The 16,024-nt window shown below is 47.2% G+C and overlaps 1 protein-coding gene across 1 annotated transcript in view; it reads left to right on the top strand.

The window, feature by feature from the left end:
- The window catches only part of LOC119951004 (DBH-like monooxygenase protein 2 homolog), a 41,165-nt gene that overhangs the window by 906 nt on the left and 24,235 nt on the right, over nucleotides 1–16,024 (top strand). Inside the window, exons 2-3 of the mRNA XM_038774035.1 lie at nucleotides 1,494–1,590; nucleotides 14,631–14,690. Coding sequence (XP_038629963.1) covers nucleotides 1,494–1,590; nucleotides 14,631–14,690 — 157 coding nt within the window. The remainder of the gene's footprint in view (nucleotides 1–1,493; nucleotides 1,591–14,630; nucleotides 14,691–16,024) is intronic.

Raw genomic sequence — 16,024 nt, 5'->3', positions numbered from 1 at the left:
TGCCCAGGTTTGAGGCACGACGCCCGTGTTTCTTAGTCTCTCAGCTACCTTCAGGCAGCGAGTTCCCCCTCCGATAGGGAAAGGGGCTGCCTGGTGTGTGCAACTGGGAGGAGGTGGGTGAGAGGGTTAATCCCCTCAGGTAGGGGAAGGGGCTGCCTGGTGTGTGTAACTGGGAGGGGGTGTGTGAGAGGGTTAATCCCCCCTCCGATAGGGGAAGGGGCTGCCTGGTGTGTGTAACTGGGAGGAGGTGGGTGAGGGGGTTAATCCCCCTCCGATAGGGGAAGGGGCTGCCTGGTGTGTGTAACTGGGAGGGGGTGTGTGAGAGGGTTAATCCCCCCTCCATTAGGGGAAGGGGCTACCTGGTGTGTGTAACTGGGAGGAGGTGGGTGAGAGGGTTAATCCCCCCTCCGATAGGGGAAGGGGCTGCCTGGTGTGTGTCACTGGGAGGAGGTGGGTGAGAGGGTTAATCCACCTCCGATAGGGGAAGGGGCTGCCTGGTGTGTGTAACTGGGAGGAGGTGGGTGAGAGGGTTAATCCCCCTCCGATAGGGGAAGGGGCTGCCTGGTGTGTGTAACTGGGAGGAGGTGGGTGAGAGGGTTAATCCCCCCCTCCCTCCGATAGGGGAAGGGGCTGCCTGGTGCGTGTAACTGGGAGGAGGTGGGTGAGGGGGTTAACCCCCCTCCGATAGGGGAAGGGGCTGCCTGGTGTGTGTAACTGGGAGGAGCGGGTGAGGGGGTTAATCCCTCTCCCTCCGATAGGGGAAGGGGCTGCCTGGTGTGTGTAACTGGGAGGAGGTGGGTGAGGGGGTTAATCCCCCTCCGATAGGGGAAGGGGCTGCCTGGTGTGTGTCACTGGGAGGAGGTGGGTGAGAGGGTTAATCCCCCCTCCCTCCGATAGGGGAAGGGGCTGCCTGGTGTGTGTAACTGGGAGGAGGTGGGTGAGAGGGTTAATCCCCCCCTCCGATAGGGGAAGGGGCTGCCTGGTGTGTGTCACTGGGAGGAGGTGGGTGAGAGGGTTAATCCCCCCCTCCGATAGGGGAAGGGGCTGCCTGGTGTGTGTAACTGGGAGGAGGTGGGTGAGAGGGTTAATCCCCCCCTCCGATAGGGGAAGGGGCTGCCTGGTGTGTGTAACTGGGAGGAGGTGGGTGAGAGGGTTAATCCCCCCCTCCGATAGGGGAAGGGGCTGCCTGGTGTGTGTAACTGGGAGGAGGGGGTGAGGGGGTTAATCCCTCTCCGATAGGGGAAGAGGCTGCCTGGTGTGTGTAACTGGGAGGAGGTGGGTGAGAGGGTTAATCCCCCTCCGATAGGGGAAGGGGCTGCCCGGTGTGTGTAACTGGGAGGAGGTGGGGGAGAGGGTTAATCCCCCTCCGATAGGGGAAGGGGCTGCTGTGTGTGTAACTGGGAGGAGGTGGGTGAGAGGGTTAATCCCTGTCCGATAGGGAAGGGGCTGCCAGGTATATACTGTCTAATATTAAAGTTTCAATTTGATTTTAGAGATGGGAAACAGATCGGAATCCTTGCACAAGATACAAACTACGATTTCAATCTTCAGGAAACAAAAACTTTGAAGGAACCAGCCCGTGTGAAGAGGGTAAGTGTGGTGACATAAACAAGACCCACAAAAAAACAATCACCAAATGTCCGAACAAAAACCCCATGTTGTGGCCATCGACAGCTCACACTGCAGACTCACCAAGACCCCTACAACACTCCCTATCTCTGTAACCTCCTCCCGCCCCTACACCCCTCCCTATCTCTGTAGCCTCCTCCAGCCTACACCCCTCCCTATCTCAGTAACCTCCTACAGCACCTACACCCCTCCCTATCTCTGTACCTCTTCCAGCCCCTACAACCCTCCCTATCTCTGGAACCTCCTACAGCACCTACATCCCTCCCTATCTCTGTAACCTCCTTCAGCCCCTACACCCCTCCCAATCTCTGTAACCTCCTCCAGCCCCTACACCCCTCCCTATCTCTGTAACCTCTTCCAGTCCCTACACCTCTCCCTATCTCTGGAACCTCCTGCAGCTCCGACACCCCTCCCTATCTCTGTAGCCACCTCCAGACCCTACACCTCTCCCTATCTCTCACTGGTTTAGCTCACTCAGCTAAATCGCTGGCTTACCAAGCAGGCCAGCAGCACGGTTCGATTCCCGTACCAGCCTCCCCGGACAGGCGCCGGAATGTGGTGACTAGGGGCTTTTCACAGTAACTTCATTTGAAGCCTACTCGTGACAATAAGCGATTTTCATTTCATTCACCTCCTCCAGCCCCTACACCCCTCCCTATCTCTGTAACCTTTTCCAGACCCGACAATCCTCCCTATGTAACCTCCACCCGCCCCTACACCCCTCCAAGATCTCTGCGCTTTTCCATTTCCGGCCTATTGAGCATCCCCCAGATCTAGGGCAGCACAGTTGCACAAGTGGATAGCACTGTAGCTTCACAGCACCAGGTTCCCAGATTCGATTCCCCGCTGGGTCACTATCTGTACGTTCTCCCGTGTCAGCGTGGGTTTCCTCCAGGTTCTCCGGTTTTCTCACACAGTCCAAAGATGTGCAGGTTAGGTGGATTGGCCATACTAAAAACAAAATTACCCTTAGTGTCCAAAAAAGGTTAGGAGGGGTTATTGGGTTACGGGGATAGGGTGGAAGTGAGGGCTTAAGTGGGTCAGTACAGCCTGGATGGGCCGGATAGTCTCCTTCTGTACTGTAAGTTCTATGTATCTATGTTAAACCTCTCCACCTCTCTCTTTGTCAATCTCTCTCCATTTCTCTCTCTCTCTCCCTTGCTCTCTCTCTCTCTCCCCCCTCTCACTGTCTCTCTCGCTCTGTTTCTCCCTCTTATACTCTCTCGCTGTTTCTCTCTCCCTCTCTCATCTGTGTCTCGATGTCTCTCCCTGTCACTTAGTCTCTCTCTTGCTGTGGCTTTCTCTGCGTCTGTCTCTCTCTCTCTCCCTCACTCACTCGCCCTCTCTGTCTTGTTTCTCTGGGCGGGATTCTGTGTCTGCATTCACCCGGCGACCGGAGAGACCCACCCAAGGTCAATGGACTTCTTCATTGTCCATGTCTCACACATGCCGTTCTTGTGGCGGCCGGGGCAGAATAATCCAGCCCTCTATATCTATCCCTCTGTCTGTCTCTCTCTATCTGTCTCTCTCTGTCTGCCTGTCTCTGTCTGTCTGTCTCTGTCTGTTTGTCTCTCTCTGTCTGTCTGTCTCTCACTATCTCTCTCTCTCTGTCTGTTTGTCTCTGTCTATCTGTCTCTGTCTGTCTGCCTGTCTCTGTCTGTCTGTCTCTGTCTGTTTGTCTCTCTCTGTCTGTCTGTCTCTCTCTATCTCTCTCTCTCTGTCTGTTTGTCTCTGTCTATCTGTCTCTGTCTGTCTCTCTCTGTCCGTCTGTCTCTCTCTGTCCGTCTGTCTCTCTCTCTCTCTCTCTCTATCTCTCTCTCTCTGTCTGTTTGTCTCTCTCTGTCTGTTTGTCTCTGTCTATCTGTCTCTGTCTGTTTGTCTCTCTCTGTCTGTCTCTCTCTATCTGTCTGTTTGTCTCTGTCTGTTTGTCTCTCTCTGTCTGTCTGTCTCTCTCTATCTGTCTCTTTCTGTCTGTTTGTCTCTGTCTGTTTATCTCTCTCTGTCTGTCTGTCTCTCTCTATCTGTCTCTTTCTGTCTGTTTGTCTCTCTCTGTCTGTCTCTCTCTCTCTATCTCTCTCTGTCTGTTTGTCTCTGTCTATCTGTCTCTGTCAGTCTGTCTCTCACTGTTTGTCTTTGTCTGTCTCTGTCTCTCTCTGCCTGTCTGTCTGTCTGTCTCTCTCTGTCTGTCTATCTCTCTCTATTTATCTATCTCTCTGTCTGTCTCTCTCTGCCTCTTTCGGTCTGTCGCTCTCTTTTTTTTAGGGGTGGCACAGTGGTTAGCACTGCTGCCTCAAAGCTCCAGGGACCCAAGTTTGATTCCGTCTTCGGGTGACTGTGTGGCGTCTGCACGTTCTCCCCATGTCTGTGTGGGTTTCATCCGGGTGCTCCGGTTTCCTCTCACAGTCAAAAGATGTGCAGGTTAGGTGGATTGCCTATGTCCCTTAGCGTCCAAAAGGTTAGGTGGGGTTGCTGGGTTATGGGGATAGGGTGGAGGTGTGGGCTTAAGTAGGATGTTCTTTCCAAGGGCCGGTGTAGACTCGATGGGCTGAATGGCCTCCTTGTGCACTGTACATTCTATGATCCTATGCCTGTCTCTCTATCGGTCTCTCTCTGGTTTTTTTCTCTCCTCCCTCCCTCTCTCTTTCTCGCTCTGTCACTTTCTTTGTCTCTCCCTCTGACTGTCTCACTCAGTCTCTGTCTCTATCTTTCTTTCTCTCTGTCTCTCTCGCTCTCGTTCTCTCTGTCTCTTTCACTGTCTCTCTCTCTCTCTCTCTCTCCATGGGCTGGATTCGCCGTTTTTGGGACTAAATCCCCACGCCGTCGGGAAAAATGTGGTGTTTTACGCCAGGAAAACTGGCGTCCAAAGGCCACGGCCGGGATTCTCCGAAATCCCAGCCAAGTGTTGACGCCGGTGTCAAAACCGGCGCGAGTGACGCTGGCGTCAACGGGCCTCCAGGCCCAGTCATTCTCCCCATCCTCGGGGGCTAGAATGGCGCCGGAGTGCTGTGCGCTGCTCCGGCACCAAAAGCCGGCCTGCCTCAGCTGGCGCAGGTCCGCGTATGCACGATACAGCCGTCTCCGCGCTGGCCCACAGGCAACGTGGCGGAGCCCTACAGGGGCCCGGTGTGGAGGAACATAGGTCCCCCCCGGAATTAGCACGCCCGCAAACCGGTTGCTCCCTATTGCGGGCCTGGCCACCATGGAGCCAGGTAGGACCATACGCAAATGATGCCGGCGGGAATCGGCGGGCACTGGGCCCGGCGGGAATCGGCGGGCACTCGGCCCGGCGGGAATCGGCGGGCACTCGGCCCGGCGGGAATCGGCGGGCACTCGGCCCGGCGGGAATCGGCGGGCACTCGGCCCGGCGGGAATCAGCGGGCACTCGGCCCGTCGAGCACGCAGAATCGCTGCGGGAGCCGCTTTCAACAGCCCCCGACCGGCGCCGTGGTGTCCGTGCGAAACGATTGGCGCCGATTCTCCGGTCGCCGGGGAATCACCGGCCTGGCGTCAGAGCGGCATGGCGGGATTTGCGTGCACCCCTCGGCGATTCTCCGACCCGGCGCGAGCTCGGAGAATCACGGCCCAGATTCCCCGCTTTGCTGGGATCTAGCTGGGAGGCAGCCTCAAGCTCACAGCTCTAGCTGCCGATATGGCCCCAGCAATTCCGGGTCAGAGGCTGCGCATGCGCAAGGCGGCGGGCTCCAGTGGCCGGCCGGTGCTCCATGGCGGACTCAGCCCATAGACCGATGAAACAGTGTCCCTCATCGGCCCCTTGCGTGCCCTGGACCACCCACATACATGCCCACCGATTGGCCCTCCCCCGACTGTAACGGCCCCGGACTGAGTCCGCAGCCGCTTAGCGAGGTTCCTGAATGGCTGGACCATCAGGGGTGGATCTACTATGAAACTAATGAAGCTGAAGCTTCAGGGCCCCTAATCCCAGAGGGGCCCCAGAAGTGGCTTTAGTTCACATTACTTAAAAATTGTGGGTCTACTGTATGAGAAGGGGTTAAAAAAATATATTAATAATATAGTGTAATTCAATACAAAGTAATAGTTAAAATAAAAATTTAAAGGTTATTAAAGTATTATGTAGGCTAGCCATAAACAAAAAATTAAGGATGTTTCATTCTAAATATATTTAATATAAAATAATTATAAATAATTTAAAACACTATTACGATTTATGACAGAAATACAAACAGTAGGTGACGTGTCGTAACAAAAAAGGGGAGCCGTTGAAAAGGCAATCACAATGCTAACGTGAATTTTCAACGTGATAGCACTCGTGATAGCGATCTGGACAAGAATTTTTTTCAATAAAGTGTTCATAACGATATAATATTTTAATTACCCCTACTCAAAAATAAATGTTATATTTAGAAAAGTAAGGTAAGTAATACAGGTGAAAAAGGGCTGCAAGCACTCTTTAAAAACATTAACAGGTACGCCGACTATGTGCAGCCCATTCACTTAACCTTGTTGGAGAAAAGGCAGTGTCTACTGTACCTGAAGTTGTTGACTATTTTGGCATTTTGCAGGAGCGCAATCTACATTTTTCTCCAAAGAGCTTAAGTGTAACTAGATGGTCTGCACACTATGAAGCAGTCCGGGCAATTAAAAATGGATATATGGCCATTTTACAAACTCTCAAACATATTTTTGAAGACTCAGAAGAGAAGCCAAAGAGAAGCCACAGTCCAAAGATGTGCGGGTTAGGTGGATTGGCCATGCTAAATTTCCCATAGTGTCCTAAAAAGTAAGGTTAAGGGGGGGGGGGTTGTTGGGTTACGGGTATAGGGTGGATACGTGGGTTTGAGTAGGGTGATCATTGCTCGGCACAACATTGAGGGCCGAAGGGCCTGTTCTGTGCTGTACTGTTCTAAGTATCTAAGTATCTAAGCCTGAATGTAAACGAGATGCAAAGAATTTATACCCCAAGTTGGTAAAGCTGGAATATGCTATTTTAACAGTCGTTTGGGAAGAAGTGCTGGAGCGTTTCAACAAAACAAGTAAGAAACTCCAAACCCCCTGGTTTTGATGTATTTGAAGGTTCTCTTCTGCTATCATCTTTACTTTCGTTTGTTAAAGAACTCAAAGAAAATTCAGCCGATAGGATTGCACACTATGAATCAGAAGCAAAAGGTTTGTGTGAAGATATCACCTCAAGTTATTCTGATGCTTCCAAACGCATTGTTACAAGGAAATTTTCAGATGGAACAAATTGCTTCTTAGAGAGGAGCTGCCAAATTTAGGATAGAAGTTCTATATCAACTCTATGACTGCTTGATAATCCAGCAAGAGGAGTGACCCATATGAACAGATTGCGAAAAGGTTCAAGTTCCTCTCAGAATTGGTGAACAATTCTGAAATTGATGAGGACAGTATTAAACTTATAATATCGTATTACAAAGATGATACTGACCACAAATTAGTAAACGAGTGTTATCAGCTCAAAGAATATTTGCACCTTAGGTAATCCCAGAACACAGAAGAAAACACGCCATCTAAAATGCAATGCACAGAGGTTCTTCAGCTTATTTGGGAGCAACACCTAATTGAAGTGTTCCCCAATATTACTACTGCGCTTAAGCTGTACTTGACAATGCCTATCACGAGCTGTGAAGCAGAAAGGAATTTTTCAAAGCTATCCTTTATAAAGAACAAATTTCGGTCTACCATGACTGAAGAGCACTTAAATCCTTTATGGATATTGTCTCTAGACAATGACATTGCAAGGAAGCTCTCATATGACAAAACTGTCCGTGAATATGTTGCTAGAAAAAACAGAACAAAGAGTATTTTGTAAAATGTGCTTCATGTAGTATGTATTCTCATAGGTGTCTAAAATAAAAGATTATATTGACTATGGTCTTTTCTATGTTTTATTTCATCATTCTCTAATGCATCACGCATGTATATAACATTTCCCTAATTTTCATCCCCCCATAACTCGAAAACTATAAAGGCATAGGAAATTTTTACTCACACCAGTGACTTTGACATGTGAGATAATCCAGTACAGCAATTTTAATCAAAATCTGAGATGTAGTGGTTACATTTTGAAAATCTTTTTGGTGATCTGTCGTGGAACAACCCCATTGAAGAAGATAACAGTGGTTACCCAGACTTCGTTGCTGGTTGCGAAGGGGCCCCCATAACAGTTTAAGCTTCAGGGCCACAAAAATGTAGGTCCACCACTGTGGACCATGCAAGTCCCACACCGTCGGGAATTCGGCCGGTGGTGTTTTGTTACCTGTGTGGTAGGTAACATGTGCTACTCAAACCTTGGTTAGTGATGAGGTCTTCGGAATCTCGATGAAGAAGACTCGAACTCGTCCAGTAGTAACAAAAGGTTTAGTGAGTAACTATAACAATAATTGCATGAGTTCTTTACTTTAACTTTGATACTAGTGATAAGGTTAACAAGATCTAACTATGGTAACTATACGTAACTCCACTAGTCATCTGAACTAGTCTGCTATTGAGGTAGGAGGTAGGAGGACTATTAGGAGGTAGGTGAACACTTTGGAGACAGTGACCACAATTCGGTGACCTTTACGTTAGTGATGGAAAGGGATAAGTATACCCCGCAGAGCAAGAGTTATAGCTGGGGGAAGGGCAATTATGATGCCATTAGACATGACTTAGGATGTGTTGGTTGGAGAAGTAGGCTGCAAGGGTTGGGCACACTGGATATGTGGAGCTTGTTCAAGGAACAGCTATTGCATGTTCTTGATAAGTACGTACCAGTCAGGCAGGGAGGAAGGGGTCGAGCGAGGGAACCGTGGTTTACCAAAGAAGTGGAATCTCTTGTTAAGAGGAAGAAGGAGGCCTATGTGAAGATGAGGCGTGAAGTTTCAGTTGGGGCGCTTGATAGTTACAAGGAAGCGAGGAAGGATCTAAAGAGAGAGCTGAGACGAGCAAGGAGGGGACATGAGAAGTCTTTGGCAGGTAGGATCAAGGAAAACCCAAAAGCTTTCTATAGGTATGTCAGGAATAAAAGAATGACTAGGGTAAGAGTAGGGCCAGTCAAGGACAGTGGTGGGAAGTTGTGTGTGGAGGCTGAGGAGATAAGCGAGATACTAAATGAATACTTTTCGTCAGTATTCACTCAAGAAAAAGATAATATTGAGGAGGAGAATGCTGAGACCCAGGCTATTAGAATAGATGGCATTGAGGTGTGTAGGGAAGAAGTGTTGGCAATTCTGGACAAGGTGAAAATAGATAAGTCCCCGGGGCCGGATGGGATTTATCCTAGGATTCTCTGGGAAGCCAGGGAAGAGATTGCTGAGCCTTTGGCTTTGATTTTTAGGTCATCATTGGCTACAGGAATAGTGCCAGAGGACTGGAGGATAGCAAATGTGGTCCCTTTGTTCAAGAAGGGGAGTAGAGATAACCCCGGTAACTATAGGCCGGTGAGCCTAACGTCTGTGGTGGGTAAAGTCTTGGAGAGGATTATAAAAGATACGATTTATAATCATCTAGATAGGAATAATATGATTAGGGATAGTCAGCATGGTTTTGTGAAGGGTAGGTCATGCCTCACAAACCTTATCGAGTTCTTTGAGAAGGTGACTGAACAGGTAGACGAGGGTAGAGCAGTTGATGTGGTGTATATGGATTTCAGTAAAGCGTTTGATAAGGTTCCCCACGGTCGGCTATTGCAGAAAATACGGAGGCTGGGGATTGAGGGTGATTTAGAGATGTGGATCAGAAATTGGCTAGTTGAAAGAAGACAGAGAGTGGTAGTTGATGGGAAATGTTCAGAATGGAGTTCAGTTACGAGTGGCGTACCACAAGGATCTGTTCTGGGGCCGTTGCTGTTTGTCATTTTTATAAATGACCTAGAGGAGGGCGCAGAAGGATGGGTGAGTAAATTTGCAGACGACACTAAAGTCGGTGGAGTTGTAGACAGTGCGGAAGGATGTTGCAGGTTACAGAGGGACATAGATAAGCTGCAGAGCTGGGCTGAGAGGTGGCAAATGGAGTTTAATGTGGAGAAGTGTGAGGTGATTCACTTTGGAAAGAATAACAGGAATGCGGAATATTTGGCTAATGGTAAAATTCTTGGTAGTGTGGATGAGCAGAGGGATCTCGGTGTCCATGTACATAGATCCCTGAAAGTTGCCACCCAGGTTGATAGGGTTGTGAAGAAGGCCTATGGTGTGTTGGCCTTTATTGGTAGAGGGATTGAGTTCCGGAGCCATGAGGTCATGATGCAGCTGTACCAAACTCTGGTACGGCCGCATTTGGAGTATTGCGTACAGTTCTGGTCGCCTCATTATAGGAAGGACGTGGAAGCTTTGGAACGGGTGCAGAGGAGATTTACCAGGATGTTGCCTGGTATGGAGGGAAAATCTTATGAGGAAAGGCTGATGGACTTGAGGTTGTTTTCGTTAGAGAGAAGAAGGTTAAGAGGTGACTTAATAGAGGCATACAAAATGATCAGAGGGTTAGATAGGGTGGACAGCGAGAGCCTTCTCCCGCGGATGGAGGTGGCTAGCACGAGGGGACATAGCCTTAAATTGAGGGGTAATAGATATAGGACAGAGGTCAGAGGTGGGTTTTTTACACAAAGAGTGGTGAGGCCGTGGAATGCCCTACCTGCAACAGTAGTGAACTCGCCAACATTGAGGGCATTTAAAAACTTATTGGATAAGCATATGGATGATAAGGGCATAGTGTAGGTTAGATGGCCTTTAGTTTTTTTTTCCATGTCGGTGCAACATCGAGGGCCGAAGGGCCTGTACTGCGCTGTATCGTTCTATGTTCTATGTTCTATGTTCTATTGCTCTGGTCACAGTGCACCCTTGAGAGAGAGAGAGAGACCCAATGTGGCTGCCTTTTATACCCCTGTTGGTCCGGCCCTCTAGTGATCATGTGGTGCTACTGATTACACATTAACCCCTTGTGTACATGCTCACATTGAGATCACTACATCCCCCTTTTTATCGTGTTACATATTTTCTGTATGTTGTAAAGAAAATTGAACAAACATAATGGATGCAGTTTGCAAATGCATTACATAAAATCAATGAGTTAGTCCGTCAAATGTTAATACATTTTTAGCCTCTTAGGTTTTTTTGCTTGCGTGAAATAGGTAGATAAATGATGTTATGTACAAGTTGTGATGATCTTGATGATTATACAAAGTCAATTAATATTTATGAGTCCAGTCTTAATTAAAACTTTTTTTTTGTGAGTCCATACTTTATGAGTCTGTTCGGTCGAGTTGCTTTCTTCTTCTGTTTTTGAAGTGGTGATGTTGATGTTGTTATTTCTTTGTGAACGTCGACAGTGTTCCTGCGTTTAAGTAACCAAGAAGTCATCAATGAGGTATTTGAATGGTCAAATCACTTTGTTGACTGATTTATGCTTTTTTCCCCTCTGTTTGCAGTAGCGATTCTGTGTTACATCTTTGTTGTCTGACCTGGACCTTTTTCCTGTGTTTGTGGTATTGATTCTGCATGTCATCTTTCTTGACCACTGGTTTGCTTGTTTGTTGTGGAGCAAATGTGAATTTGTGAGAATTTTTGCCATGCCATGGCATGTTTGTACTCTTGCCATTGTTTTGCAGTGTGCTGTGGCATTGTCCTTCATGTGCAGAGTTGTGCCATGTTGTACAGGTCGTTGTTTCATTGTTGTTGTTTCTGTCTTGGTCGTTTTCGTTGTGGGTGTTGTTTTTGTCGTGCTTGTTGTTTCTGTTTTTGTTATGCTTCTTGTTGTTTTTGTTGTTGTTCTTGTAGTTTTTGTTGTTGTGCTTGTAGTTTTTGATGTTGCTGTCATTGTTCTTGTTTCTTCAGCACTTCTTGTTGTTGTTGCTTTTGTTGTTTTCATTGTTGCTGTTGTTGCTCTTGTTTCTGCTGTGCTTCTTGCAGTTTTTGTTGTTCCTGTTGTGCTCAATGAGTGTTCCGTGTGGATGATGTGAGTCATTGTCACAGTTATTGGTGTCAGTGTCCTTTGTGGTGTCCGTTACAGTGAGCGTTTCTTCTTGAGAATTGTGAGAATGATCTGATGTTGGATTGATGTTGGTGACATCAGTCATTTGTGGTGGATTTGATTCCTCTTCTTTGTTTCCTTGGTACTCCTCTTCTAGAGTCATTTCTGGTTCACTTCAATCATCATTGATTTCTTTGTGCTCCTCTTCTGGAATTATTCTGGTTCATTTGAATCACCTTCGGTTTTTTGGTGCTCCTCTTCTGGAGTCAAAATCTTCAAGATTTCAATTGACGTGGTCTCTCTGGACTCTTGGGTGGCCGTCCTCTGATTGTTGAGTGCTTCTGTGCAGACAAGCTGAGATCTGTCAGTTTCGCTGTGATCCTACACATCCTGTATGGGAATTGTGATTTCTTCATCACTTGCCTCACATACAGTGGATGGACATTCAGTGTCTTCTTGTTGGTTAAATGAGCTGGGTAGACTTTCATAGTCTTCTTCTGGTGGCTCAAATAAGCTGGGTAGACTGTGTTCTTGTTGGTTAAATGAGCTGGGTTCTGGTGGCTCAAATAAGCTGGATAGACTGTAATAGTCTTTTTGTTGTTCACGTGAGCTTGGTAGACTTTCATAGTCTTGTTCGTGCATGGTTTTTGCTATGGAGTGTTTGCTTGCTTCCATTTTTGAGTCTGTCACCGAGCTGTCTGTGGAGGGTTGCGTCGCTTTCTCTGTGGAGGCTTGCGTCGCTCTCTCTGTGGAGTCTGTCATCGCTCTCTCTGTGGAGTCTGTCATCGTTCTCTGTCTGGAGTTGTGCAGTGTTCTCGCTGTAGAGTCGATCTGTGCTCTCTCAACGGAGTCATTCTGTGCTCTCTGTGCGGCATTGTCTTCTTCTTGGGTATTTGACAGGTTGCTGTCATCCAATGTATTGATGATCTGCCATGGCATCATGGTATTGGATTCATTTACCATGAAAAGACTAGTGTTGAGCTTTTCAACCATGTTGATGCTGTGATCAGCATATCCGAATAACTCAGCCATGTCTGAGTAGTATTGTGTGTATTGTTCGATAGAAAAATCATCCCTTTTTGTTTCGGAGTTGTTATCGTTGTCTTAATGTTCAATGGACAAATCATCTTCTTTGGTTTCGAATTTGTTATTGTGCTCTTCACTTTGGGTGGTGCTAACTGCTTGTTCCAGGGTGTTGTGAAAGTTATTTTCAACAGCTGGTGTAGGTTCAGGAATTGTTCTGTCTTTTGAGGTAAGAAAATTGGGTTTTGCAGCTTTAAATTTCTTTTTGTCCATTTTCGGGCATTTCCCTTTTAAGTGCGCGTGGTCCTGGTCCTCTGACGTCATTACGCTCGTGACATCATGTGTAGGACTCAATTGTGCATGCGCACTCCGAGTTTCCTGTACTGTGCACTCTTTTTGCAACTGTGCATGCGTGGCTTCTCACGCATGCGTAGAACACTGTTTTGCCGGTTTGCGTCTTTTAGGGAACTGCGCATGTGCGGACTGGTCAGATTGCACATGCGCAAGATGGCTGCTGCTCAGAACTTCCGTCTTCTTAAATTTCAACCCTGCCTCTGCCTCGTGGTGAGTATTCGCGTAATTTTTACCGATTTTGTTTTCCAGATACTGATTCTGTGTTTGTAATGTATTGATTTTGTTTTTGTTCATAAGCAAGGCATTTTTGTATAGCGATTTCTAGAGTTAGATACTTATCTTGTGATAGTTCTTCCCTCAAATTTTTATCAGATAGTCCAGAAATTAATTGATTCATTATTACAGTGTCTCTGAAATCAGCATAACCACAGCCTTGTGATATAAACTTGAGATTTGTAATAAAATCAGTGATGGGCCGTCCGTTTCTCTGGCATTTATGACAATTGTTAAATCTTTCCAGCATCTCACCAGACTGACTCTTACAGTGTTCATAACATTTTTTGAGTATTACTTCTATATTGCTGTTGTCTTCACCTTCTAAGTAATTAAAGCAATTATAGATTTCTCTAGCTTCATGCCCTCCTATTGAGAGTAGTTGTGCTATTTTCATTAGGTCAGAGACCGTGCTTAGCTGCGATAAATATTTGGAATATCTGTTCAAATCTTTTCCAGTCATAACTTATTACAGGTTGTTTCCAGCTGCCCTGAAGGTCCAATGACTCCCATAGTTAGTCGTCGAGGATCCATTTGCTGCGAAGTCTTCCACAGTTGAATGTCCAGTCTGAATTTTCTTCTCTTTTTGTCTAACCTAATCTAGTTAGTTCTGTTAAAACCCCATTCCTGGTACCATGTTTTGTTACCTGTGTGGTAGGTAACATGTGCTACTCAAACCTTGGTTAGTGATGAGGTATTTGGAATCTTGATGAAGAAGACTCGAACTTGTCCAGTAGTAACAAAAGGTTTATTGAGTAACTATAACAATAATTGCATGAGTTCTTTACTTTAACTTTGATACTAGTTTTAAGGTTAACAAGATCTAACTACGGTAACTATGCATAACTCCACTAGCCATCTGAACTAGCCTGCTATTGCTCTGGTCATAGTGCACCCACGAGAGAGAGAGAGACCTAATGTGGTTGCCTTTTATATCCCTGTTGGTCCGGCCCTCTAGTGATCATGTGGTGCTACTGATTACACATTAACCCCTTGTGTACATGCACACATAGAGATCACAACTGGTGGGGGACAGAGCAACGCGAGTCGGGCGTCAGACAATGGCCGGTAGCTAATCGGTGCTCTACGAGTACGCCAATTTTCGGAGGACGGAGAATTTAAAAACCGGCGCCAAAACGGATTCTCTGCCCCATCGTCAAGCGCGATTTTGGCGTCGAGGGGGTGGAGAATCAGTCCCATGTCACTCACCCTTGCTCACTCTCTTTCTCTCTATCTCTGACTCCCCTGTCTCGGTCTCTATCTTGCTCACTCATATTTTCAGACTATTGTTATCAAATGCCTTGCATGCTGATTTTGCCACATGGGTTCCAATGTTGTTTATTTATATTTCAGTGAGGATATTTGTTATGTATTCAAATCCCTCTGATTATTTTCTGCTTCCTCACCAGGGGGATGTGCTGATTACAGAATGCACATATAACACGGAGAATCGATCAACAATAACGTGGGTGAGTATATATCATCAATGTGTTACAGTGAGGACTGTGGAATATATCAGAGTGTTACAGTGAGGGGTGTGGGGTATATCAGAGTTTACAGTGAGGGGTATGGGATATATCAGAGTGTTACAGTGAGGGGTGTGGGATATATCAGAGTGTTACAGTGAGGGTTGTGGGGTATATCAGAGTGTGACAGTGAGGGGTGCGGGATATATCAGAGTGTGACAGTGAGGGGTGTGGGATATATCAGAGTGTTACAGTGAGGGTTGTGGGGTATATCAGAGTGTGACAGTGAGGGGTGTGGGGTATATCAGAGTTTACAGTGAGGGGTATGGGATATATCAGAGTGTTACAGTGAGGGGTGTGGGGTATATCAGAGTTTACAGTGAGGGGTATGGGATATATCAGAGTGTTACAGTGAGGGGTGTGGGATATATCAGAGTGTTACTGTGAGGGGTGTGGGATATATCAGAGTGTTACAGTGAGGGGTGTGGGATATATCAGAGTGTTACAGTGAGGGGTGTGGAATATATCAGAGTGTTGCAGTGAGTGGTGTGGGTTATATCAGAATATTACAGAATATTGTGGGCAGCACGGTAGCATGGTGGTTTGCATAAATGCTTCACAGCTCCAGGGTCCCAGGTTCAGTTCCCAGCTGGGTCACTGTCTGTGCGGAGTCTGCACGTCCTCCCCGTGTGTGCGTGGGTTTCCTCCGGGTGCTCCGGTTTCCTCCCACAGTCCAAAGATGTGCGGGTTAGGTGGATTGGCTGTAATAAATTGCCCTTAGTGTCCTAAAAAATAAGGTTAATGGGGGGGGGGGGGGGGGGGTTACTGGTATAGGGTGGATACGTTGGCTTCAGTAGGGTGATTGCTCGGCACAACATCGAGGGCCGAAGGCCGAGGGCCGAAGGGCCTGTTCTGAGCTGTACTGTTCTATGTTCTATGTTCTATTACAGCAAGGGGTGTGGGATATATCAGAATGTTACAGTGAGGGGTGTGGGATATATCAGAATGTTACAGTGAGGGGTGTGGGATATATCAGAGTGTTACAGTGAGGGGTGTGGGTATATCAGAATGTTACAGTGAGGGGTGTGGGATATATCAGTGTTACAGTGAGGGGTGTGGGGTATATCAGAGTGTTACAGTGAGGGGTGTGGGATATATCAGTGTTACAGTGAGGGGTGTGGGATATATCAGTGTTACAGTGAGGGGTGTGGGATATATCAGAGTGTTACAGTGAGGGGTGTGGGATATATCAGTGTTACAGTGAGGGGTGTGGGGTATATCAGAGTGTTACAGTGAGGGGTGTGGGATATATCAGTGTTACAGTGAGGGGTGTGGGA

The sequence above is a fragment of the Scyliorhinus canicula genome, chromosome 16 (genome assembly GCF_902713615.1).
Source record: "Scyliorhinus canicula chromosome 16, sScyCan1.1, whole genome shotgun sequence".
NCBI classification, from domain to species: domain Eukaryota; kingdom Metazoa; phylum Chordata; class Chondrichthyes; order Carcharhiniformes; family Scyliorhinidae; genus Scyliorhinus; species Scyliorhinus canicula.
The sequence above is the reverse complement of the archived record's forward strand: the minus strand, read 5'-3'. Positions and strand labels throughout refer to the sequence as shown.